Raw genomic sequence first — 27,175 nt, 5'->3', positions numbered from 1 at the left:
CTCTCTTCTGGAAATCCCTCCCACCTACTTCGCTACAAAATAATGTTTTCTTTTACGCCTTGAAATTTGTAATTCTTTAAACAAGAGCTTGATGCAAAATGTGGTTGAAAAACCGAGCGATTCGAAAAATTGAACGATTTTCGAGGAAACACAGGACTCTTGTTAATCAAATTGGCATTCTCCTTATCATTTCTGCTTCCAAAGAGCCAATTACATTGATAGCTACGATTAAATTTTTGTATAATCTTTTCGTCAAATTATTGTCGAATAAAACAGAGCTGTTGTTTTTGTTATTAAAATGCTGAATAAACAATGTTGCGCCAGTGGATTTGTAGCGTGGATGACGAGTCGGGGCTGCTTAACATCCTCGCTCGTTCCGCGTTTGTTTCTCTCAGTTTACATAAATTGTGCCGTTTTTCCAAAGTGCCTTGTCCCTCTTCTTGCGCTTTTGGATCCACGCGGTTCGAAGTGATCCATGCAAATTTCGATACCAGTTTTTCCTTCGAACGTTTCTCAACTTTCCCGCCAATTTGTTCAGTCTGATTTACCCAGCATCCTTGGCTCCTCGGAATAACGCTAATAAATCATGTGCGCGCACAATTTCGCGTATTTCTTGCAAATAAGATTTGTACAAGGGACTTTTATCAGATAGAAGATTGGCCTTGGCTGGAGGAATACCTGCGGAATTTACATCTGACCCGCGGTGGGGAAACTTGGAAAGTTGGAAACTCGTTGGTTTCAATCGGAAAGTTTCACAGGGGATCGCGAGGATCAGGGGGCTGAATTTTCTTGGCCGGTAAAATGTTGAAATGATTGGAAAGTCGAGTGAAAGCCTCGGGAGAAAGTCGCTTGGGGATCGATGTCTATCTCAACGGCGTGGCGTGGCGAAGGGTCACGTAGCTTTAATTGCTCCCCGCTTGCCCACCAACCCCGGTCTATCCACCCTTAGCGTCCTGACGTCCTGCTCTCTCTCAATATCATCACTTCATACTCTATATATATATATATATATATATATATGGCATTCCCAGATCAAAGTTCCAACTCCAAAAAAATCAAACTGCTTATTCATTCCAAGCCTACAACTTTATCCACCCTAAAAAATTCTTACCTTACAACCCCTTATCAGCAAAATCCAGAAAGTACTATTTCTCGAAATTAATTCAGCGCTAAAACAAGCCGAATGAATTATTCAATTAACTGCAATTTCGATTTTCACCCTCTCTTAGACTCGTGAAAATCATTCTATTATTATTGTTGTTATTATTTCTATTTTCATCCAGATATCGTTTTCTGTTCAAGGTCACCGCCCAAGGGAATTGAATTAAAACCCACCTCGTCCTGGAGTCTCCAATTGGTTTACGAGAATCATCAAACTCATTTCTCCTCCATTAACAATTCGTTCCTTCCTTCTCTTCTTTACGAGTGGATATAATTAGATTTATCTGGATGAGATGAGTGCAGGATGATTTTCGATGGTGGATATGGTATTACTTGGCACGAATGGTACGCTTGGATCGGAAGATTCAACATTTTTGAAAATTTTTGATCGAAGGAAAAGTAAGTCAACTTTTATCGTCGATTTTTTTCTTCCTCTATGACTTCGTTGAATCAGAGATTTTTTTTGCAGGAAAATTGACGTATTTGCACTGCGGACACCTATCGAGCTCCCGTATTGTTTAACCCGAGGCTCCCTGCCAGTTATTTCCAGTACATTTCTAATGCAATCGCAGCCACGATAAATCAACACCTATGCCTATATGTATACCTGCTGGAAACTCAACAAACCAGTCATCAACATTTGCATATGAATAAATTATGCACTGTGTTCGAAATTAAATCTCTCATCCAAGAAAATACAGCTGTCGATTGATAATAATAAATATAGGTACAATATATTTTAGTGCAGAGACAAAAGCGTATCAAATGAAATCTCTTTTTCGCAAATTCAATGTTATGCTGAGTTGGATTTATTAAATTCTGCTATAATTTGAATTATTTTATACAATCGTATAAATATCACATGCTCCTCGATTAATGGAGATGAATTATTTCATTGATAAAAACATGTGGAATATAACATTATTTTTTGCTAAATTCAATGTTACACGTAGTATCTATATTAATTAAGTAAATAATGATACGAATCTAATTATTTTATAAAGCGATCTAAACCACTCATTGTCCTAAATTAATAGGGATCAATTATTTAGTTAACAAAAGCACGTCAGACAAAATAGGTTTTTAATTAATTCTGATAAAATTGTAATTATTTTATAGAATCATCTAAATAACACATACTCCGAAATTAGTGGGATTTATGATTTAATTGGAAAAAACAGATGGAATAAATTTGAGTTTAATAATTTCAGTATTTATGCGAAGTATCGATTGATTAAAATCTTCTACAAAAGAGTAATTATTTTATACAACGATATAAACGGGCTCCTCCTTCTAATTTATTCGGGATAAACGATTTCATTAACAAAACCATGTGAAATATAATAGGTTTTTAATAAATTCCATATTAAAACGCAGAGTATCGATTAATCGAATAAAGCTAAAATTTTAATTATTTTACAGAACGATCTAAATCAGTCACGCTCCTAATTCAACGAAGACAAATGGTTTCATTAAAATAAGCATATTGCGCACGGTATAAAATTACTTTTGAATAAATTAATTGAATACTTCTGGAGATGATCGAGTAATGATTATTTTATAGAACGATCTATATATGTAAGTGGATTAGCCGTGAGTCTCGTAAATTACTAAAGCCTTTTCTATTCTCGTAGGTACTCCCCACTTCTGTGTGATTCTCTGTGATGACTGCACGCTCTCATTTTTTGGCAGCTTCGTTAGCGGAAATGCACGCAACCGGAACAGACATGGGGTGAAGCTGCCACTGGTGACGCAAGCTTTCCGGTAAAACTCCCTCGTCCTCCTTCTCATCCACTGCGAATTCACGCAATCGTAAGACGTGTACCTGAAAATCAACCAACGAATGAATTGCTGAAACGCCGATGAGGGTGCTTGGATGGTTCTATCATAGGTGGAAAGTGAGGAGCGAACTGTCGTACAACATAGTGAAGCAACCGACAGGAGTTGAATTTCGTCTGACATCGCTTTGCCTTTGGTGCCTTGCAGCGCGACGAAGTTATGTAACGTGGATAATGGCCCTCACCGAGATCCCTGATCTCGTATTGGGTCTCACAGCTACAGAGATTCTCCAATGCCATGTAGGAGACTGACTGTGAACAACAAAATCACGTGCTTTGTCCCATTAATATGAACAATCTATGTAGAACAGAGTGCAGTCTTCTACCTTGGGACGTTTGTTCAATTTTCGTTTATATGAGCTGTTAAAAAGATCTGAGTTTTAATTAGTATCGTTAATATTGTATATGGTCTCTAATAATGCCTAGGATCCGGTTTTTTTTAATACTTCTTCAATATTTATTTAGTGTTAAGTACCTTGTCGCGAGAGTCATTGTGAATGGAGGGAATTCTGATATATTGTAACGTCATTTCTCTTTTGAATCGATTTCTATCAATAATGTTGCTGAATACATTCGACAATGGGACACAAGAGGAAAAAGTGATTCTTTTTTTTTCAATCAAAATTTAGCCCAGTAAACTTGAAATATTTGTTCTAAATTGTAACAACAGCAATTTAAACAAAAGTGTCCCAAGGTACGAGGCTCTCTCGCCTCTACACGTTTTATTCTCTACGAGCTATGCTAAACAACAGCAGTGAGAAAAAAATTGATAGAAATTAATGAACCGAATGAGCTTTCGTTTCATTTTTATCGGTCAGTTAACCATCGCTGGCCATTAAATCTTTGCGAGATAGCGTGAGTGATGCATAAAACTGAAGAAAAATTAAATGACGTCAGATACTTACACAGATGACACCACTTGCGCGAGAAAATTTATCTTTTAACGCGATAACGTAGCGTTTGAGTTTCTTTATCATTTTGCAGGTGAGCTTTAGTGTTTTGATAAGAACTTATCAAGCCCTAACCATTTGCTTTTAATCCTCTTTTCATCTATACACTTCATCCATGCTTTCTCCATTTTCTCCAGTACGCGCAAGCGTGTATGTGTGCGTGTGTGTGTTTATGATTGATAAAATTCTTTTTTTTACAACTCACTTATCGAGATGAAAATCTCCATTAGAAGTTTTACTTTATTCTATTTCATTGATAGATCGTGCTGCACTGTTTTTCAAATTAATTAAAGGGTAATACAAGACCTCTCCAAAGTTCAAGAAATTAGATAATATTTGTGAATTTCTTACGAAAACAATTGTAAAATATATCGTATTAAAATATTACTAATTTGTCTGAAATTCGAGCTAGATAGAGGTTTCGTTCATCTACAAAATTTTATCATATTATTAGCAGAATATTAATTAAACTTTTAAGTAACTAATCAATAAATGGATTATTTTTAATTCTAGAGTGTTGTTAGCCCTGAACAAGCATTTCGCCAGTCATTCAATTATTTCCATTTAAAGGGAGAGCCAGAAGAAACTCACCCTTGGAACTGGACGAGGTATCTGTTGGTCATCGAAGAGTTCTTTTTTCCAGTATATCGAGTTGAACCAGCTGAAAAAATCTTCGTATCCCAAAAACGCTTGGGGTAAGAGGGGTGCCTCTTTTGGCAAAGTTTCACCCTCGCCTAACAATCCGTAGAGAACCATCTGTGGAGGAATTGAAAAATTTCAAAAACTTAATTAATTATTCTCTTTTTGTTTCTTATTTCAGATCTCTCAGCAAATTTCATCGATGCAAAAAAACTCAGGATGATTCTTCTTGAAGCATCTCTTATCCTATAGAAGGTTCAGCTCTTATATTCATTATAGTCGATGCTTTCGTAATGCCCTGTTTGAGAAAAGACTTAAAATCTGGTAAGACATACTTCAATCACCGAGGAAAAAGCAAATTTCCAGCAAAGTCCTATAAGGCTTTGATAAGTTTAAAAAAGGAATTTTCTTTTTACAGAGGAAAATCTATTCTCACGAGACAGATATGAGGAGAAAAACCGTTAAGCATGGAAAAGAATTAATAACGCTGTTAATCGACTTAGGTGGACATTTGTGCACTTTCTACAGAGGAGAAAAAGAGAATATTTCCTGGATGCTTCGTTAATGCAAAGAGAAGCGAGATAATAATTTCAATATAATTGAAATTCAACTTACGGAGAGAGCGAGGAATTTCATGTTGACTGGGAGAAAGAGAGTCGTGTATCGTCCTGTTTGGTCCTGAAATAAGAACTGAACGAGGAAGGTAGGATAGCTCTCCTTTTATATGAGATTAATCAAATGGACCACCTACGCATCATCCTGGACCAGGTGAGATCTCTTTACAAGTTATCAAAAGGATCCATTAATGCTACTGGATACGTGCTCCCTTTTTCTTTTCCAAAAGCCTCCTCCATTGTTACACGACGTTACATCATGACGCACCTTTATTTTTCTCACCTGTCCTCCTCTGACCCATTACGAACCATCCTCCCCTTATCTCATCCTGCATAACTCTATAATCCTTACACTTTCTCCCAAACCCCCCAACCCATCGATTCATCATAGTATTAATCTTAACTTAGTTTCCTTTATTTATGCCCAAACTCCTCGTTCAATAATTCTTTTCATACTATTCCTAAATCTATGTCTCGTAGAATGAAGAATATTTCATGCAAAAGTTCTGGTAATTTTAATTATTTACTCTGTTCCAGGTATATCTCGTGCATTACTTTCGATTTTGCTCAACCTTCTTTGTTTTCTTATACATGAATGCTGGATCTTTTCCACGAAGCTCCTTCCTTAAAGAGAATCTTAACAAATTTCCTTTCGCGCTGGATATAACGTCGAGGAAATTTTCTGGCTGATACGGGATCTCTGCAAGATGTGATGAAAAAAGGATAATCTTGATCCTCATCCGATCCTTTCAGCATTTCATTTTACTGCGTTGGCGTACATTAGTTGATAATCCATTAATGGAGAGGATAAAAATACACATACTATGTATATCAGCAGTTGCTTTAAAATTCCATCGTCTACATGAAGAATTATAAAAAAGCTCTGCTGGTTATTTGCGACCGCGTAAACCTCCATTCCAATAGCGCTATTCGCGGATTACTACACCTAGTCAATTTTTTCCAAGTCATACTTCCATTTTCGTTCATGGAAAAAAGACGAGACAAACTTTCGAGCAAAATCCAATTATCACTACCAGCTAAAATCGGATAGAATTATAACTGAGAAGCTTTCGAGTAAACTGAATAAATCCGTTTTATGAGAACGTGTATCGTTGGTGGTTATTGATTAATTTGTTCAAATACATAATTATAAAATGAGCAATTTTCCGGAGAAGAAAATACATTAATTCTATTTATACACTGTTGTCATAAACTGTTTGAATTATCTTATTTATTTAACCAATTGATCAACAAATTCGACTGATTTTCTGTTCTCAAAAAAAGATGTGTATATTTCTTTGGTTTAACTCCAAAGTTCTTCAATTGTCTAGCCGGAAAAAAATCTAGTGCTGGATAAAATACAGTACCAAATTATTTTTATTTGCAAATAATCAAATGATTGTCAGTGATTACGAAAAAAGAAACGCCACGCGCGTTTAGCTAACAGCCCATGCGCGGAATTTCGAAATCGGAACTGCCACTGTGTGTGGCGGTAGATGGTAGAACCACGTGGACCGGGGACCGCTAATTTGGCAGCATAATCTAATTATCCACGATTAAAAATAATTTGGTACTGTATTTTTACTAAACTCTTGCAAATTCAATATTTTATTAAAATATTTTTATCGGAATTTGCACTTTTCTTGATTAATAATTATTCCATTTTTTTAAATACAATATAGAGTGAATGTGCCTAAGAGTGCGCAGTTAATGAAGTAAATTAAATAAGAAGGTAGTTTATCTCAAAAAAGTATTTTTTTAATATTCTGTTTTTTAATTACTATTTGATATAATGGTATTATTTCTTCAATCTTAAAAAGCAGAAATTTGTTTCTTTTATTTTTGAGACGTGTCTGACTAATGCAATAATGTGAGACTACCCTAAAATCAGTAGAATGATATGCAGTAGACGGTTACGCAATATAATTTACATATATATGAATTTGATGTATGAGGCACATTCCAGTTTATATTTCTAATTTTTACGCAACGTTTCCAAGTTTTCAGTGGATTCAGGTGTTTTACTGAACATATGTAAAGAGAATACACCATGGAAGGTTAAATGAATCCCTTTGTGTTAGAGCCTAGTGTAACAATTCAACAGCGAAAGTACAGAGTATATAAAGTTAACTAAAATGTAATCGAATCAATTTTCCGCGCGCAAGAGTATATCATAATAAAACTATCGAGTTAAGTCAGCATGCAAACATGACAATTTTATCAAATTTCAAGATAAATTGTAATGAGCGTCGCGTATGGAGAGATTAAATAGCTCGTTAAACTTTAAAAAAAATTCTCTTTAACCCATATTAAGAGCCAAGGCAAATCAAGGTCAGATAAGTGCAAGGTGACTGTGTGAAACATTGAATAGATGAAGAATCAGATACTTAAATACGTTTTTTTCTGTTTTTGTCAACATTTTAATTGTTCATGGAAAGCTCAAATAGTAAAAGAAGTTGCTCTTTGCACAAGCAACTTAGGACGTTTCATTTTATCAGCAAAATCACGAGAATCATCCTTATGTCTCCTTCATCCCACAGTTGAATTTGTTAATAAAAAATCGTCATAAAAATTGCAATGATAAGAAGAAAAATTGAGCCTGCAAAATTCTAAGTTGGTGAATCTATTCTAAAAAAGTGTAGCAAGCTGATTAATAAATATCAAAGTAATCTCTTCTCTCGTTTAGAATCGAACAGTCTAATCAATTTCCACAAAAATCAAGCATTTGGTGAATTTCTTAAATAACTGTTGGCCATGCAACAAAAGGAAAATTTGTAAAAAGAGATTTATTTATTTATCAGCTATGCTCAGTTTAATTTTGTCCATTTGTTTAAATAGCTTTTGACCATGCAACAAAAGGAAAATTGTAAAAAGAGATTTATTTATTTATCAGGTATGCCCAGTTTAATATAGTCGCCTTTCAACTATTCGGCCAACCATTCGCTTTAATTTTAAACGAGTTAAGGAGACTGCCTATTAGTATGCACGTCTCTTTGTTTAAAATTTCATTATTTCATACAATTGAACATTGCCTCTAAAGACTCGGTTGTATATCGAGCTTTTAAGTTGCGCGGCAGAATGGCGCACTCGTATTTAGTTGCGTGTGAAACCGTGAAGAGGTGGGGTGGGGTTTTCAAGAAGAGGAACCATGGAAGGGTAGGAGGAGAAGAGGGGATTGCGCGACGCAACCAAACTCGACTCGTCCTCAGCCACTCTCTATATATTTCGAGGGAGCACGAGGTGCCCTACGCTAGACGCACTCGACGCACTTTCCCATCCGGTACCACCGGAACCACCGCTCCACCAATTAATCGCAACCAAATTCGCCAAGGCACTACTCCCCTCTCTTCGATCCCATTTGGAACTCTACCAACCAGTCATGAATCTCCAGCTGAGATTTGTCATTTTCATCGTTGCTGCTACTTGCACCTTTGCTTCCCCACTGCAGGTGAGCTCCAATATTCGTTTCTGTTCGTTCCATTCTTTGATTTAACATTTTAAAATTTTTCTTAATTCATGTACACTGTGGGATTCATTTTACACTTTTTAATATTGTGAAGCTTAATTAAAAAATAGTTAATTGCCTTGAACAAGTTTTTATTATATTTTGGTTCTATAAAAACTGTTAATTATAAAAAATTATCAACTAAAATGTATTTATTAATAGAAGAATATAGTATTTTAACAAATGTAGGTTTTCACAACTATTAAAAACTTTTTTATTTAAACTAATTTCATACACGAAGACACGAGTTTTAAAATTGATGGTAGGAAAAGGTACTTTAAAAACATTTCGAATTCGCGTACCTTTGTTTTAATGTTTTTTTTATATATTCTGAAAGAAACGTTATAGTTGAAATAATATCGTTCGAAGAGACACGAGTTAAATTTACCAAATTGGGAAGTGTTTCCTGGTTAATAACGAGGATTGCAATATTCATTTTTATAAATTTTTCGGTCTGCTTCACACAGCACGATAAGACTTTGTTTATTTTGAATTAACTTTTGTAGATTTTCGAAGGTAATTTACGAGTAATAAAATGTGACGCGTAATTAAACAGTCCATGCAAGAGGCCGGTGTGTGTGTGAGTTGGGCACTATTTGCTGGCAAATTTGCACATGCTCGTGTCTACTGTTTGGTATGGGCAGCTGTGTTTTCTTTCAACATAAATTCGATCTGATTGTTCTCGACGTGGGTAATATACAAGGTAAAGTAAGAGAAGCAATTAAAATGGTATGATATATTTGCAAATTTACCAGTAAATAGTGTCCGAGTCATGGACAAGCTTGTCCATTAAGTGGTCAATGTTTGCTTTGAACGTCGAACGACATTGCAGTCAGCCACTGTTAGTATTCGCATTAATAACGCTATACCCAACACATTTATCAACTTTGTGTTTAATAACTATAATAAAAATACCTATTCTCAGTATATTTGACCTCGCTAAAACCAAACATTAAAGATACAAAGGCCTGTCACGTATTCTTTCTTGGCTACTCATGTGTATATAGACGAGAGTTGATCAATTAAAATATTTTCGATGAAGCTCGATCAAACGTGTGACATTAAATGTTGAAAATCACGAAGGAAATTTAATGTAATATTTTCTTGATTCACGTGGATCGTCTTTTTATTTTTGGATGGATCAAGAAAAATCACTGATGGTGCGTGTCATTGGATCCCATCTTCTCTGCCAATATTTTCCACAGTACTTGCTGCTCGATGAAACCTTTTAGCATTCGAGGGCCGATATCGCAAAGGAAATTAGGCAAGCCTCGTGTCCAACGTAACTATCAAAAATCTGGAAGGGAGATAAATTTGATGATAGTGAGAGAGTGACGTCATTTTGTAGATTAAGTCATTTGTAAAATGGTGTAACATTTTACTTTTACAAAGTCATTGCTTACATATGTTGTTTAAGGAAATGTAGTTGATTGTAATAATCTTAAAATATCATAAATATTATTTTTTCTAGTTACTAGTTTTACCAAATGACATAATTTTGTAGATATTTGGTAATTTGTGAAATGATAACATGTTACTTTTACGAGGTTCTTGCTTATATACGTTGTTTAAGTAAATACAATTTATTGTAATAATCTTAAAATATCATTACTACCATTTTATGCAGTTACTAATTTTATCAAATGACGTAATTATTTATCGCAGCCAATGGAAGTGCCTGATTTTCAAAATTTTACCTCGTTGTGTTGTTCACTATGCTAGCTTAATATATTTAATGAAATCGAGGGAGCGAGGGAATAATTTTAAGAATTAATTTGCTTCGAGAAATTATGCAACATTGTAGTTTGTAATCACCTGGAACAATCTTTAACATATACTCGCGTCGTGTAAGGCTAATTGTTTTTACAATTTGATTATTGCTTTCTGTATAAAACTTCATCTAGAGAACTTGGAAGTACGTAAAAGAAATAATTTATCGAATACAAGATCTTTAAAATATTCCAATCGAAAATACCTCGAAATCTCCACTTTATCAATTTTTCATCTACCCAAAAGAATTTTTGAAAATGTCACACGAATAACTCTAAATAATTTTGTTTGAAACGGAAATTTGGAATCACTATTCCACGCGATATTATGTAAGATATATTAGCTTGAATATTTAAATTCGAAGAACCAAAGCATGTCAGGTAGTGTAATTTATTATGGAGAATTAAGATGGGGCTTTTGATTCCATTAAAGGGGGAAGGTTATTGCTGTTTTATCGAATTATCTTTTTATCTCTCTGTCCTTGCTTTATGTCATAGTGGCTGTAATTTTATCGTATAAACGCACGTTGAGAGGAAAAAGCCATCCCCCCGAGTGCTCCCTGGTCAAACGTGATTTTTTTTAAAGACACTTTTATCCGACAACTACCCCTGCTTGTTAAAATAAAGCATATATATATATAGTCCAGAATAATTATCAGTGTTTGCTCTCTCTAAAAAGTTCTGAATAGCTGTTTCCCATAACGAGACGAATAATTTTTTCATGTCAATATGTAAAGAGGCGTTTTAATTAAAAGATTCCAATCGATATTTCATAATAGTGTATTTGAACGGTTATCGGTATTAGTGTATATATATGTGCATACCTGTGTATGTTCCATGTTAAAAAATTTTTTGCGAAATCAGTTAATGGATATTCCATTGCTGTTGAGTATTAGAAATATTTAGAGTTTCCTGAAAATATACTCGCGCGAAATTTGTTAGATATTGGCGTACGGTCATTAAATAAAGGCCGGGTCAGAAATTGCATATCGCATCTCGATACCGATGGAGATACTAATGGAGTTTGACCAACGCAACGGTGTTATAATAATCATTCCTGATGGATATTACAATTTGATTTTAGATAATTTCTAGTGAAAAATTGAACGGAACAGTTTAGCGACGTTTTCGACATTTCTAATGGCTATTTAATCCATCAGCACTCGGCAAAAATAGCCAATTAACGCTGCGTGAATTTTGTCAGTCGCGTTTAGGATTCATTGGACACTCGACGATCATTTCTCTAGTTTGCTCTTAGCCCTCTATGGAATGACCTTCAAAAATCATATTTTATTTACTCGCAAAGTCTTGTCTCGATTTATTTGTAAAAACTTGGAAAATCCCTCTATGTGGAAATTTTGTCATTTTAATATTTTATAGTAAACATTAGATATAGTACTAGTTGTTAAAAGGAGCAAACCCACTATTCTTGGAGACTAAGGTCAAATTGTAATTTTTAAGGTTGTTCACCCTACCTGGAAACTTGTAAATGTGGCTTAAAAACGTTTGTTACTTTTTTTTAGAATTGCTGACATTGCTATAAGCAATTTCTATTAGAAATAATAATTTAGCTTTTTTAAATTTATCTATTTCACGTGTCCCTTCTAAAATTGCCATTCGTTTAAGTAACTATTTTAAAGTCGACTGAATTTTAAATGGCAATAACTTTGTGTTGTTCATCAGGCCTCGAAATTTCTTCACTTTTCAGCTATTCACTTTAGTCTCACTATTAGGGATTTTCTATGTCCTATTAGTAACTATAGTAAATAGCTGAAGAGAGTGCAAATATATCCCCAAGCTCTGTTTTACACACAATTAGTTTGTTACTTTTAACGCGTAGGTGGTGTAAATTGTAATAGAATGCACGTGTGGTCCTATATTTTTCTTTTACATATACAGCAATACATTTTGTGTGTTTAAAAAAGAACATGTATATTTTATGTATATAAAATCAGTAAATATCACTATTGTTTAAAAGTCTTTGTAGAATCGATATAAAAATCAGTCAAAAAATGAAATATTCCTATTGTTACAATATTGTATACCCGTCTCCCCCCCCACTGTTCAACTTAGCTCACTTTTATCGTTTCAAAAAATGAAACGAATGCTTGAATGCAAAAGATTGGAATTATTTGTCGAGGTCCCACGAGTTCCATCTGGATCATGGATCTTTTAAACTGATTGAAAAAAATGGTATAAAACGAAAAATCCGAATTTACATACTATCGAGATTTTATTCGGTTGGATTATCGTCTGGAATGCGAATGCTTGGATGGTGCAGTTAGGACAGTTGAATAAATAAACGCGAATCGACGCGCGTCGTCTCGATGAATTGTAGGGAAGCAACAAGTGATTCAGCTTAGCGTTAAATCAGACCAGCACCAGTAGTACGAGTCCGTTGAAAAGCGGACGTTTAAAATGTCGAGCAAGAGTCGAAAGATCAGAGGTAACTAAGGGGGGGGGATGTATAAGGGGTAATAGTAAATGCTAATGCGAACGGTAAGTAGTACGAGTACGTGTCGCGTCATACGAAAAAATGGACGAGTATAAATTTCTGAAATTAATGCACGCGAAGGAAATATTATCGTAAATTTGTCTATGTATCCACAGTTTTAGTATCGTATCTTTATATTTCTAGGAAAGAATAACAATTTCAAATGGGGTTAAACTTTTACGTATAGTCATTTACGTTACAGTATTTTATATACACTATTTGGAACAAGCATACTTCATAATTTATACATAATTAAAAATAATAATTTATTTTTTCGGATGAAATGGAGAAAAATAATAGATACTTGATTTAACTTCAGTTAATCATTTGTTTCTTTATAAATCTTTGTATTTACTTCATTGAACATTACAAAAGTTAGCAAAACCCTAACTATACACTATAGAACGAAAGCTACGATTTAATTTCCTACAATGTACACGGTTTACCTACTTAATTTTCCATTCGAAAATTCTTATCGTCTGTTCTAGAATAATATGTCCATAAACTCTGATCAGTAGCGAGTATCAAAATATCACAACGAATAAATTGTTCAGGCATTTGACGAAGGTTCTTTTAAAAAGGGTCAGTTTATATAATAGTCCGTGTAAAATTTTGGTGGATGAGCCGATATTCGATAGCCCCGGGCGAATTGGAAAAAGATTTAACAAAAGGGCACACGACAATAAAAGGTAAAAAAGAGTCAGGGATAGAGTTGGGAGTATATGAGATTTATTTGGGATAAAAATATAAAAAAAGATGAGCAGTATGAAAGTGTCCCATAGTTGGAAATCGGGTTTCTGGGAAAATTTCAATGGGAGAGAGTAAAAGCGAGGTAACTGGGGAAAATAGTTGTCATCTGGAAATCCTAAACTGGATGCTAGACCATTGTTATCAAGGGTTCCATTTCCTGAAGGAACTTAGCTCGGATAATAGCCAGACAACGTTGCTACATTGGCACGATTTCACTCGCCTCGTTAGTATTCATGGGAAAACTTTCATGGAGGATCTTATAGAGAGCGTACACTTCTTGCTCCACGCGCCTGTATATGAGCTTTAGCTCTGTCAATGGCAGCAAACTAAAGTGAATTTAATAGTTTTTCAGGCGACAAATAAATTAAAACCTCGTTAGCCCAATTACATTCCTTCTGAACGCCGTCGCTAAGTACCAACTCGCCTCTTAAATCCTAATTTTGATTTTTTTTCAATTACTTCGCTGTACTTATACAGGGTGACTTTTTTATGAGTATCTATTTTGAATAATTGGAAAACAGTGATAAATATTGAAATTTCCAGAGACGTTCGTTTTTGCTTCGAGGGGGGTATTAAATAACAATATAAAAAATATTCTAGGTGGAGATTTATAAAGGTTACAAAGGTCACCTTGGTTTTTTTCAAAACTATATATTTTTTTATTACGTATTCTTGTTGCTTTTCTCAACCGATTTCGAATCGTGATATTTAACGAATCACTGAATGAAATTATTAATTAATATAGTGCTTTGTGGAAAGCTCTTGAGATAAGCTACAAGAATATGAAATAAAAATTGTATATAAGGTTCCTTTAACAAAAATTAAGGCGACCTTCATAACTTGTACATTCTTCTACCTAGAATATTTTCCAGGTAATAATATAATCCACCCCCCCCCCCCTTAGATAAAATTTGGCATATCTTTGAAATTTTCTATTTGTTCAGAGTAAATACTTATAAAAAAATCACCCGGTATATAACTATTTAGAATTTTAGTTTGATATTATTATTCTCGTATCTCTGAATGTTTTTTTTTACACTTTCAAACTGTTACGCTCTTGAATTCGCTTGAAACACGTGGCATCAGCCTGTTGAACGAGTAAATCTGTATAGGATAAGTGCCTACATTTTAAGCTAGGACTTTCAATACTACGATATATGAATACTATACGCAAACGTTTCGTATACAAATTAATACGTCTTGTATGCTTTGTTAACATATCGATTAACATCAGTAAAAAGCTTACACCGATAATAAAATACATTGATATATTTATATCATGAAAATAATGAAAGAAAATAATTTTATAACTACGAATTTTTTAAGTAGTATAAGCAGTGACTTGTCAGAAATTTGCACATTTTCGCTCTTGCTACTCTATTTTTGCAATATGAGTGAAATCTAGTACACGAGGGAGTGTTTCGTTGCTTGATTTTGCCAGAACATGAAATGATAATGCGGAGTGTTTTTACTGCAGGAAAAGAATGCAGCTTTAGATAAGGCTTGAAATACTTCGCTTTGGGGGAAAGAAAGCTGATGATGGTATAGGGTAGAGGTGGTGTGGGGGAATAAAAAGAGGAGAGAGGCTTTCGAAAAACGTTTCTGCACGTCATGGCTTTTTCTCGTGACGTGCAACAAACCTATTAGCGTCCATTAAAAATATTAATGTTCTTCGAAAATATTAATGGTTAATGGGATACGTAATGGTCCTGGCACGCGATGGTCCATGGGAGAAAAAGAAAATTTTTTACCAGACCAGCGAAAAAAAAGAAGATATATTCTTCCTCTCGCCTGGTTTTTCACAGGAAAATCCGGATAAATCGCCACGTGTTCGTAACGTGATAAATTCTGGGATGATTCTTGTAACTCGTACGAAAAAAACATTAACGAAGTATTTTCCTCCGAATATTAATAAACCTATACCAACCCCCAATAAAATGTTTAACCATCGAATATCTGACTTTGCAATCACACCCACTCTATTTTATATCCAAGAAGCTCGAAACAAGCATCTAACCTCGTTCCTTAGATTTAATTTATCCATCGGTCTCGCAAGCACCTTTGGTGTGGCTGCAGCGAAATTTCCTTGGGAACTTTCTCCATCGTGCGAGGGATGATGAATAATTCCACGAGCCCTGTGCTACTTTATCGAAAAATTCATAAGCTCGCACGTAACATTTTGGTTGCTCTTATTACAGCGAGGAGAGCATTAATTTTCGATACAGGGGTGGGGGTGGAGCAAGGAGAATATAAAGTACTGTCAATTTTATTGTAAAGTTTGCCATTAATAAAATTACGAGGGAAAGCTGTTAAAGGATAAAATGCTGCTGCGCTTTTCGGGTTAAGGGGGAGTTTTATAGCGAGGCGTGGGTTAGCTGCATAGTTTTCGCTGCTTTTTATACCGGGTAAGGTAGTATTCTGGACCGGATGGCACTCTGGGAGGAACCGGAAGGCTCGTAAAGCGCCGTCTGGGACGTCTTTATAGATTTAACGTCCCTTCGCGTGTATCCATATTCGTTAAGCATTCCCTGTTTCTCTCCCCCCTCCTCCTTACCCAGGAGATCTCAACCTCTCGTCAATTGTATCTTCAATTGTCTCTCTACTTCTCCTAAGCAGATTCGTGATACTGATATTTCTCAATAATTCTCTCGGTTTGCCTTTGGTTAACCTTATGCACTATTTTGTCGATAGAATGTTACAAAATTTGCAGAATTGTGCACTTTTTAATTTAGGTAAGATTCGAGTAGATAAGATTTGTATAGAGAGAATTATTTTTGGAATAAAATTATAGACACACACTGGTGGTCGCATAAGTAAGGATAGTACTTTTTCTAGGATAACTCGTATAATTTAGAGTAATTATGTAAAAATAATTTAAGATCAATTTATTGATTTAAGTGTTTTAGCATTTTTTAAATTTTGTTTTTTATGACGATATAAAGACTTAAAAAAATTGTGATTTTTCAAAGTTAAGGAGAGATTTTTTATAAGAATTATAATTTCGATAAAAGCTGAGTCACGTTTGCTATAGTAAAATTATTATTCTAAAACAAATTGTTTTAAATTATTTTTGGTATGGACGCAATGTTGAATAAGCAAGATAAGATTCTCAATTATATACGTAACCATCGTTAAATATACCCATAATTATGTTCATCCAATCCTTCATTAAAAAGCTATTAAGGATCCAAAAGACGTCTGATCTACAAGATTCTATCGATAGAAAGTCACGAAGCAGAGAATTTTTATTTATCGCAAAAGTCTATTTAAACCAAAGTAAATATATAAAAAACGCTATAAAAATATTATTCTTCAAAATATTAGCTTTAAACAAATTTAAAAATTTAGTACGAGCTATAACAGAATATTACCCTGTTGCTCTAACATCACTTTGACAATCGGAAGACGGACGAGAAATCTCGTATTAAAATTATTTAATATCACAATAATTATCTAATCAAGAGCCAGGAGAAAAAACAATAAAAATATGTAATTGCCCAAAGTTTTAACTCGCTCTATATAAATTTATGTCAAGGAAGATTGAGTCAACCGCGAGACCCTGATGTGCATTTATCCTTTGTACCTTTCTACGTACATATATATATATATATTCTAGATAAATAAGAAAACGCTTGCGCATCTGTTGGCTTGTTAGGAAGATAATGAGAGATTTTGAAACGAGGAATAATTGAAGAGTGCGCATGGTAAAGGCAGATTTGTCGTTGATAAGTTAATTTTGCAGTTGTACACAGGTTGGCTATGTCGTCTGGTGATTTGGAGCATCGCGTGTAATATAATTATCTCGATAATTAACTGATATCCTCCACTCCCACTGTGACTGCCAACATGATTATTCAGCGTGTATTTATGCAACAAGAGAGAGACTCTATATATATATATAAGGAAGAGGAAGGAATTTCCGGTATCTTGCTTGCAGGACGGCCGATATATAAGGGGAGTAACTACTAGCAAGGCGCGTGCCCGGCCTTTCCAACTCTACTCTACTCGTCTCAGTCGTGTCTCATTTGAAATTCCAACTTGTATTTCGATCGGCCCGTATTCCTTTCCTGCCCGCGACGAAAACGAGCCGCGAATTCACAAATCCCTTCATTTGCATTCGCCTGCCTTACGACTCACCTCCTAATGTCAATGTCGTACACGTGCACCGAAGGACATCGTTCTGTACCATAAATATCGATATATATAAATGCTATATTTCTGACATCTCTTCTACAAGATAATCGCTCCTTTATTCCCCGCAGGATATTCCTTAGATTCTTTCATTCGATATAAAATCTCATATTTATAGTATTATAGGAGTTTCGAAGTCTCTTTGTTCATTTAGGGAGTCGTGGCCATTGATGAAATCGGTAATCTTGCTTCGGTCTTTGGACATCGAAGCATTTTTTGTTTTCCTTAAGAAAAGAACCGTTGGAGATTAAGGAGATTGCATGACGATGAGGATTGAAAAGTTTTTTCTAACATTTTTTAAATATTATACTGTGTTCTTATAGAAGTTTTTTATTTTTGTATAATTTTGAGAAAGAATACGTAGGAGCCAATAAATTTGACGATGTTCTGTGCAATCTTATCTTTCTGGACAGTGTATCGTATGTGGGGGAAATGTGAAATGTTTGTATGTAGGGAAATAAACTGAATTATCATGGACGAAAGAAATGGTCGATAAGATATTTTGGAATTAAGCTCTTCAATTATACAGGTCATTCCGATAATTCTTGTCAAACTGTCAAACCTATAAATTCATGCAGATCGAATTTTATTTGAAGAATAATAAACTTTTTATACAATTTTTTTGTATCTTAGCTTAATTAAAAAGTTACTCGGGATTAGAAATTTTTTGCTTCTCGAAACTTTCTATTTTATAATCCTAGATTACCGAAACTTGATTAATCGATTTAGGTAGTCCCTGATTAAAGAATTTTTAATCCAAACGTAACACGTTTTAGTCAATCCCTAGAATTCGATGAATTTTTTCATATAAGAATTTTATACTGAAAGTTATTTATTCTTGTAGAATATATATATCGGTTTGACAAGGGTCAACTGGACACCCTGTATAAAGTCTTGGATATTCTATCGATTATGGGAGACCCTATCTTATCGTCCATTCATTGGACAAATCTCTGAATTACTATTCATCTCGCACTGGCAGCGATAAAATTTCACAGAATTAGTCATACCCATCCACTTAGACTCCTTTTAAATACAGAAATCCACACGTTGCGTTTCTTCGATTAGCCCCTTTTGCATCAATTTATAATTTTTTCTTTTTGTTACAATTTTTCCATTTTATTACGAGCTTTCTAGTTTGTTTGTCTGTTTTTTTTTTATTAATGAAAGCAGTGGCTAGTAAATTCAATTATGGTTGAGAGAATTTCAGTGTTCGGACAAAAAGTTGTTTCGTTAATACTAATTAGTATTATAACGTGATTATGTTGCAGGCTGGATCAAATGGGCTGCAAGACGAATATCCAGCGTCCAGTGCTGAGGAATATTTGAGCAGATATTTAGAGGGTCGCAGTAAGTACGAGATGTACTATAATTTATATTTATTTTACGGTATAAATTATTTGACCTGAAGATCCCATCTGAAACGTTCAAAGTGCGTCGTCTAACAGAAATAATCGTGTCTTATATATTTTATGCAATTCCATCATGCTCCCCTTGAGACTTGGGACAGTTTTTAATTTTTTCCAATCATTTTATCAGATTTCACGCTATTTAAACCCAATTTCTAATACTTTCGTTGATAAAATTAATGAAAGTAAATCTTTGATTCGATCGTGATAAATGTTTAGCAAAAAATCACAAGTTTTTATCGACTTATCAAATTAACTGTTTAACTGTTTTCTCCTCAACGAATTTCGTCAGCTTTTTCAGTCACATTGCTAGTAGATTATATATATCATAGGTTCTTCTTTGTCTGAATACATAATTTTACTCTTCATATTGACGTGTTTTTTAAATATTAGCTTGTAACAAATGAGAAAACTGGGTAGAACTCTTTATGGTATAATTAATTAATTATTTCACTTTATATAATTATATACAAACTCATAAAAATAAAATTGTATTATTGCAAATTATGTTTGCAACGAATATTTAGAAATGCTAATTCCAAATATTTTTATCGACCTTAAAAGCATACATAAACTTTACAAATAAATTTTGTAATTCTGATATCGAGCTTGATTGATATAATTAGTAACTCAAAAAATCTGCAATGGCATAATTTTCATATTTATTGCTATATCCTTAATTGCGTGACTGAAAGGATTAAGTAACAGTATTTTTTATCTATCTTATAGATTATGAATAACAGAAACGTGGGTGTAGGATTAAATCTGAATTAATCTGTACCTACCACGTCTGACCAGTCATACAGATATCCACTTAAATTGATTTAAAATGTCCTTTTCTTCTCTTTTTCACTTTCATCTCACATCCATTGGTCTGTATCGTTAACGATTCCCTCAAAAACGAATCAAAAACATAAAATTCGTCATAGCTACCTATCAATTTCTAAATTCTCTCGACAGAAACCGAAAATTTCCCCCACTAAGCTTAAAATCGTTTCTGAATAACTCCTCATAATTTAACCAAGCAAAACACATAATGTGCAATCTTTCAAACTTTTCACCTTGAGTTTTATTAAATACGAATCAGGGAGCTGCAAATGGACGAATGCCAGCTGTGGAATATACATACGATCATTATTTATTGCGATGAATGGGAATTTTAGATGGACTATCAAACTTTAACATACCACTCGTTAATTTCTATAATTAATGAACGTAACGTGTCCAACTGAAGAGAAGCAGCAGCATAATATACGGCGCGCCGTATCCTCACCAGGATCAAACTCGTTGGAATTAGCTCAATTTATCACACTTGGCTTTATTTTCCAATGAAACAAAGCGCCCAACTACTAATGTCCCTTAAGTAACCTTTGACACTACCAAGGATAAACCCATTACGTCATCAGATTAATTTTTACGAGTCTGCATTAGAGATTCTTCTTCTAAAATGTACAATTATCGAGATATTGATACATATATCTATTAAATTATTAAATTATAATATATAAGATTGGACAATTGATTCGAGAAATTATTATTAGAAAAAATTTATGATAAAGATTTTATTTCTCTGCTCTAATTGGAGATAAAGCCCAGCAAATATAGTGTTCTGATGATTCTGATGACTATCGAGTCGATCAAACGTTTTGGAATTAACTTTTATTTTACGAAGATGCTTCAAATATATAAATTTATTAAAATATAATGATCCGAGGCTGATATATCTGTATTATATATTTATAGATGGTAATGTTTAAGATTTGGACTGTTTATTCTACAGATATACATAGATCAAGTTTTTCTGACAATGGAATCACCCGTATTTCATCGATGATAAAGTTTGTTTAGTAACGAGCTCAGAAAACGAGACACGCACGTCTAATTATAGTCGATTATGCACTATCTCGAGGGAGCCCACGACCAAATCGATAAAGGCGAACTTCTCTCAAGCTTAGTCGCGCTCGAAAAAATTATCGAACAAATGAAAAATTGTCCTCGGCATGATTCTCGCCCCAGAATTACCCTGCAAATCGGAGAGGGTGAGCAGCGTTTATCGTTGATGCGTAAATTGGGAAAAATTGCTCTCGATTAAAGTAACAAATAAAATTCCTCCATTCGCGTGTAGGTATTTTTTAAAACGATTTTTTTTCAATGCTCGTTTAATCTCGAAAAATGTTACGCCTTGAAACACTTGCTGTCCATCGTGAGGGACTCCTAGGTAATATTTTAGGTGCAGGGTGAGGGGGTTTATGCAGGGTGCAAATTAAAAGAAATTACTCGAGTAGAATTGAAAGAAAGACTCTTTTATTGACATATATATATATATATATATATATATATATATTCTGTAATAAACGACATTTGTTCACGCTCTTGCTTCAACCTGAAAAACACACCATCCAAATTATGAGAATACCAACACTGCTCTTCAAGATCGAGGGTTGGGTGATTATCGTTAACACGAAAATTAAAGGACACTGTTAGATATACTAGAAAGTTTTAGTAAAATGATATTTTCTTAGGCTCGTATCATCTGAAAAAATATCATCTCCTGTAACACTTTACAACCACCACTACTCTTCAATTTCGAGGGTGAGAGTGTTTAGCGTTAATGCTCGAATTAGGAAAATTACTCTGGACCATTAATATACTCCAGACATCTGATGAAACGATATTTTCCACAAAACACTAGTTTAATCTCGAAAAATATCGTCGCTCGAAACATTTGTTTTCTTTACGATAAGGACCCACCCCCCTCTTTTCAAGAACTTTCACAATCACTGGTGTAAATGTTAAAATCAGGTTGGTGAGAAATCAAACAATAATAAACGAATCGTTGAGATAAGGTTGGATATTATTAGTCTGTTACAATAGTCGAACGAATGTTGATTAATTATACAGGGCTGCTTACAAACGTTAAAATCTCTTTACTCAATTTTGATAGAATCAGCTCGATGAGGTTTTTACGTGCTCGCAGGATCTTTTCTATTATTGCCTCTTCTAGCTGAATAATTCAATAATGCTGTTTTTTCTTTCTCTCCTGACACGTGTTCCTGACCCTGTGTGAACTATATACCAAAACAACGTGTCTTTTTTGTCATTGTCAAAATTGTTTTGTCAAAAGTTTTCTCCACCTTTTTCTAACGTGCTTGAAACTGCTTTCTCTGTGGGGTTTCCTGTGAATAAGGTAAGCAGTTCTTTCTACAAATTGCCTGTTTCTTTGCATGCTTTCATTTTCAGAAAAATTTCTCCTTTTCTATCTCTTTCTCCTCTCACTTTTAATGAAAATCATACGCAATTTCCATTGGGATTATTTATTTGTGGATATAAGCTTGCTTGCCATCGCTTTGCAACGTCATTTACATAATTGTCCCCCAACACCATGCTCATTATTTAAATAATATGCACGTTATTGTAAAGAGATTTACTGTAAAAATTATTAAACCATTAGTGTTTTTTTTTTAATTGTTCTCTTGCAATTTCATATACAAATTGCTCCCAAAATTGACCGCACCTGACACAAAAATGAATAAATATTTCAACAATGCTTGTGTTTTTTTATCAAAATCATACATTAATTGCGAATAATTATAAAGCAGGATTTCTATAAACATTTATATCCCTTAAGAAAATAATAAGAAAAATCTCGAATTATTTACTTGAAAATATTTATAATTTTGTTGCATCGTGTAGGTTGAATTTTGAAAGTAATTGTTTATGTAAAAAATCTATTTGTGCAACAAAGTAAATATTAACTCAAAGTTAAGATTGTTTTCTGAGAATTTGTTGTTTTTTGTAGGAGAAGAAGAAGAGGATCCAAGGCAGTTGAGAGTGTCAAAAATAAAAGGTCCCGCGGGTCCGAGACACTTTTTGGGCCCCCTAAGTGGAAGTTTCCAAGTTGAACTATCGGGATTGCAAGAGCCCTTTGAAGACGAATGGAAGATGAAGGCGGAAACATTGGACGAAGAATATAAAAACGATTTTATTCCAAGGAACCTGGATCAGATCGGAGGAGGGCATTTGGTGAGATCCTTAAGCCCAGTAATATCGAGATTCGGTGGGACCTTAGACCCCATTGGCGGAGGACGTATATTAATGAATCTTCGAGAAAGCAAAAATCCGACACATATGCCCCCCATTCCTACAGAAAGCACACTGAGAAATTACATCAACTCCAGTGGTCCAAGAACCAGAAATCTCGATTCAATTGGTGGGGGAAACTTATTGAGGAGCATTCCAGGAATTTTTCAGGATGAGAGGTCATTGAGAAATCTGGATCAAATTGGTGGGGGAAATTTGCTTAGAGATGTGAGTAATAATAAATATTCACGACCCATGAAAAATCTGGACCCCATTGGTGGAGGAAACCTTCTGTAAAAGGATTCGTAAAGGATGAAAGAATTTTCAGCAACCTGGACCAGAGTGATGGTGCAAGTGTGATTTAATTATTAGAAATAATTAATTAAATAACTTACACTTACCTATCATTAAGTAAACTTATTATTATAGTTATTTTTGCGCTCTTAGTGTTATACTTAGATAGCTTAGTCTGTAGTCAGAATAAGAATGCTGAATGAAAAATTGTCTACTTCATTTAACTACCTCTCTCTCGAGTAAGATTAAATGAGGTAGAATAATATTGACGAGTAAACAATTATTAAAGGTAAACCGGAAGTAGGAAGCTTGGACAGATCGCATCTTCCTAGGCAAGCTAGACGAGGTTTGGATTCCCTGTCAGGAGTAACGTTTGGTCAAAGCAAGAGGTCAGTAGGAAACTTCAAATTATTTGTTTATAAACAATAACACTAAAATTGAGTATTGGGCTTGGAACTGCTCCCAAAGATCAAAGGGCAATTAAAAGGAGTTAATAATTATTGTTGATATTTTTATAACAATGTTTGTGAAATATTAATTAATTTATAGAGAATGCAGAGATAAGATATCGGTGATTAAGAATTGGATAATTATATACAATTACGTAAAAATAATTCCAAAGCTTCGAATCTATTCTTTCTTCTTGCTGAACCTAGAAAGCACATGTACTTCCCAAGTATATCCTTGGTATATCACAATATCCATCGGTACTGTATTTTAAGTTACCATATAGTTCGTGATATCGTGAAAAAAGTGATAAAATATATGTAAAAACACTAAAGATGTAATAATAAAAATTTATTAAAGTAATTCGCATGACGTTTTCATAAAAAATATGTTAATATTTGAGAAAATAAAAATTCTAATATATAGATGAGGGTATACTCTCAAGTGCGAATATTTGGATATACTGGGAATATACTTAGGACTTTGTGTCATCTGGGAGAGGTTAAAAAAAGCTTGGATAAATTGCCTGAGCTATTTTTACTGAGCTTAATGCGATTCTTTGGGTATTTAATCATGACTAGAAGTGTTTGATGAGAAAATAGATGGTAAATCGATCGTATCTTTGATTATTTTTTTTTATAGGAGGGGGCCCTCCAGTGCACTGAGAGGCGGTGGTGGCGGCTTTGATGAAATCGACCGTTCAGTTTTTGACCGTTTCGTGAAAAGAAACATTGACGAGATCGATCGCACGGCCTTCGACAACTTTTTCAAGCGAAACTTCGACGAAATCGATCGATCCGACTTCAATGGATTTGTTAAAAGGCTTGACAATTATTTCACCAATCGGCAACGGCGCCGTTAATTCCCCACTCGATTTCCCAAATCTAAACTAACTTCAAAACTGATCTACTTTTTGAAATATCATTCAATAAATGTCGCGCGAAAAATTCACCACTTATTCATTCTTACGAAAATCCATAATTTCAAATATTAATTCAAATGTTAAAAAAAATAAGAACGTGTATATAGATTTATTTGTCTTAAGGTCTTGCACAATCCTTTTTCCATATTGTCTGTGTAATAATTTATGGTTTTGGTAGCGTACTTTGTTGACTATATAATGTTACCTCTACTTGTTTAATATATATACATATATAAACACATCTTTACAGATTTCGTATTATAATATACTGTTATTTATGAATTAATTTAATAATTATCCATCTTTTATCATTGTAAATATATGACTCTTAATAATAAATGTGACATTAATATTAATATTTCAGACATTCATGACCTAAAAGAGGTATAAAATCTATGATTTATGTCAGAATTTCAGGGTTCTCCAAGATATGTGTAGGATCTATTTATTTTTAAAAGTAAGTTTCAATAAATTCAAACTTTTTGTTGTTATACTTACAAACTATAAGGAGCTCTACAAAAATTTTAAGCACATCAGTAAAGTTAACATGAGTAAAATAAATTGTTCAGTTAATAGTGGCAGTAAATATATATAATTTTCCGTTTTATTTAGAGAAATTAGATACTAAAAGAATTAAATATTTGTTTTCCTTTCTTCTTAATCCAAACTATCTGTAGACTAGATGATCAAAAAATAAATATTTGAACGAATCGTAACCTCCTTTATTTAACGTCTAGATTTAATTTTTTATTAGAACTTTGGATGATTTTATTTAAATATTAACAGCCACTGTATATTAGATAATGCAAGTCTTAACTCTACTTTTATTCAATGATCCATGTGTTAGTATTCGAATGTTCTGCCTTTTGCAACAGCCGCACTTCCGGTACTACGAGGGATCGAGCTTTATCCACTTTTAAACTTGAAATATTTTGTTTACAGGAATTTTTTGGATACTTAAATTTACGTTGATCCCAAATACTTTCTCCTGGACCTAGTTGCATTTTTTTCTTCTGCAAAGCTTTTCTCACTTCTTCGCCAATGTCCGCTGGCGTTTCTACTCTGGCGTTGTCCATTTTATAATCCATTCTTACGAACTATAAATGATGGTAAAAATCGAAAGATAAGATAGAAAATAAAACTAATTCTCATGATCTTAATCAGAATTTCATTACTTAAAATGTATTCACTCGAGTGCAATTACAAATACCGTCACGGAATTCAATATATGAGCACAATAATCAAATTATAAAATCATAAAAAGTGTAATGACCACTATGTGAGGGAGCGTAAACACGCACAAGATGTGTAGCAGGCGGAAGTTAGATTTAACAGCGATAGAAACACAAGATTGCACTTTACCGGATTAATAGAAAAATTTTATGGCTTCCTAACCTCAATAACGTCTTCTTCCAAAACGGAAAATCTTCCTAGTATCTCCGCCATTTTCGTGTTTAATTTAGTTAGCTCTCCCGTAACCGATAATTCCTCGTCCACGTCATCTTTGATCTGTTTCAAAGATTTTATTGGGTCTAACAAACTATTTTAATATCTTATCAATATTATCGTTACCCCTTTCATCACTTCTGTTACTTTAGTGCTTATGTAATCCAGACCAGATCTTGCTTGGTTAACCTATAAAACATAAATAATATTTCTTCTGTGTATGAGATTAAAATCTTATAGCAATAATAAATTGTTCCCTTGCTTGAATTTTATAACAAGAGAAGATACTTCACTATTGAATTAAACTCTTGGAAATCTTTCGTCAATTTATTATGGTACCTCAGAGCAACGAAAAACTAGAATGTATATAATTGTTATTTCCTTTAACAGTAATCGGAGGTTAATTAATAAAATAAGATTACTCACGCGCCAACAAGTATAAAAAACTATCAAGCAATTAATTTCCAGAGTGATAAGATTATTTAATAAGCTAAAGAAAAAGTGCATTTTTAGAATTTTAAACAATATCAACAGAATAATAGTAATAATAAGAAATAGATATATATGGAGGTTAAGTTGTAAAACAAAAAACCAATAATTTTTAGTATAAAAATAAAGGTGGACCAGGCAAAACTAAAGTATAATCTGTGTGCGTAAGACATTGTT

The 27,175-nt window shown here is 33.8% G+C and overlaps 4 protein-coding genes across 7 annotated transcripts in view; 2 read left to right on the top strand and 2 right to left on the bottom strand.

Annotated features, from left to right (window-relative positions):
* Window positions 1-2,997, top strand: part of Syx1A (Syntaxin 1A) — a 42,675-nt gene extending 39,678 nt beyond the window's left edge. The window contains exons 9-12 of one of the 4 annotated variants that reach the window (XR_010823744.1): window positions 1,303-1,560; window positions 1,631-1,888; window positions 2,584-2,739; window positions 2,796-2,997. The gene's annotated coding sequence lies outside the window, so the exon portion shown is untranslated. Of the gene's footprint in view, window positions 1-1,302; window positions 1,561-1,630; window positions 2,740-2,795 lie in introns of all 4 variants that reach the window. The other 3 variants (XR_010823746.1, XR_010823745.1, XR_010823743.1) reach the window with 3 other exon arrangements.
* LOC136780289 (prothoracicotropic hormone-like) lies at window positions 2,840-5,352 on the bottom strand. The gene is made up of 4 exons (XM_066738569.1): window positions 5,204-5,352; window positions 4,541-4,705; window positions 3,081-3,251; window positions 2,840-2,986 (listed from the first exon to the last, which is right to left on the bottom strand). The coding sequence occupies exons 1-4, from the start codon at window positions 5,222-5,224 to the stop codon at window positions 2,840-2,842; spliced, it is 504 nt and encodes a 167-aa protein (XP_066594666.1). The 5' UTR covers window positions 5,225-5,352.
* LOC136780306 (uncharacterized) lies at window positions 3,261-25,832 on the top strand. The gene is made up of 9 exons (XM_066738589.1): window positions 3,261-3,983; window positions 4,463-4,644; window positions 4,770-4,912; window positions 5,007-5,356; window positions 5,740-8,650; window positions 19,183-19,261; window positions 23,120-23,562; window positions 24,010-24,083; window positions 24,784-25,832. Exons 5-9 carry the CDS (start codon window positions 8,582-8,584, stop codon window positions 25,001-25,003), a joined length of 885 nt encoding a protein of 294 aa, XP_066594686.1. The 5' UTR covers window positions 3,261-3,983; window positions 4,463-4,644; window positions 4,770-4,912; window positions 5,007-5,356; window positions 5,740-8,581; the 3' UTR covers window positions 25,004-25,832.
* LOC136780288 (uncharacterized) lies at window positions 25,154-27,148 on the bottom strand. Its single transcript, XM_066738568.1, has 5 exons — window positions 26,936-27,148; window positions 26,803-26,865; window positions 26,636-26,698; window positions 26,459-26,572; window positions 25,154-26,160 (listed from the first exon to the last, which is right to left on the bottom strand). Exons 1-5 carry the CDS (start codon window positions 27,014-27,016, stop codon window positions 25,888-25,890), a joined length of 594 nt encoding a protein of 197 aa, XP_066594665.1. The 5' UTR covers window positions 27,017-27,148; the 3' UTR covers window positions 25,154-25,887.
* Between the last annotated feature and the right edge of the window lie 27 nt (window positions 27,149-27,175).

This window comes from Prorops nasuta, unplaced genomic scaffold (assembly GCF_024137725.1).
Source record: "Prorops nasuta isolate Cenicafe-Biocafe unplaced genomic scaffold, Cenicafe_Pnas_1.2 PNAS00018, whole genome shotgun sequence".
Lineage (NCBI taxonomy): Eukaryota > Metazoa > Arthropoda > Insecta > Hymenoptera > Bethylidae > Prorops > Prorops nasuta.
This window is presented reverse-complemented; position numbering and strand designations above follow the sequence as displayed.

Coding starts and splice junctions, on each gene's coding strand:
- LOC136780289 (XM_066738569.1), bottom strand. CDS start 5,224: ATGAAATTCCTCGCTCTCTCC. Junction 4,706..5,203: donor TGAAATTCCTCGCTCTCTCC/GTAAGTTGAATT, acceptor ATTCCTCCACAG/ATGGTTCTCTACGGATTGTT. Junction 2,987..3,080: donor GTCGGTTGCTTCACTATGTT/GTACGACAGTTC, acceptor GTTGATTTTCAG/GTACACGTCTTACGATTGCG.
- LOC136780306 (XM_066738589.1), top strand. CDS start 8,582: ATGAATCTCCAGCTGAGATTTGTCATTTTCATCGTTGCTGCTACTTGC. Junction 8,651..19,182: donor CCTTTGCTTCCCCACTGCAG/GTGAGCTCCAAT, acceptor ATTATGTTGCAG/GCTGGATCAAATGGGCTGCA. Junction 23,563..24,009: donor TATTGAGGAGCATTCCAGGA/ATTTTTCAGGAT, acceptor GGAAGCTTGGAC/AGATCGCATCTTCCTAGGCA.
- LOC136780288 (XM_066738568.1), bottom strand. CDS start 27,016: ATGCACTTTTTCTTTAGCTTATTAAATAATCTTATCACTCTGGAAATT. Junction 26,573..26,635: donor TAACAGAAGTGATGAAAGGG/GTAACGATAATA, acceptor TCTTTGAAACAG/ATCAAAGATGACGTGGACGA. Junction 26,161..26,458: donor TGGAAGAAGACGTTATTGAG/GTTAGGAAGCCA, acceptor CATCATTTATAG/TTCGTAAGAATGGATTATAA.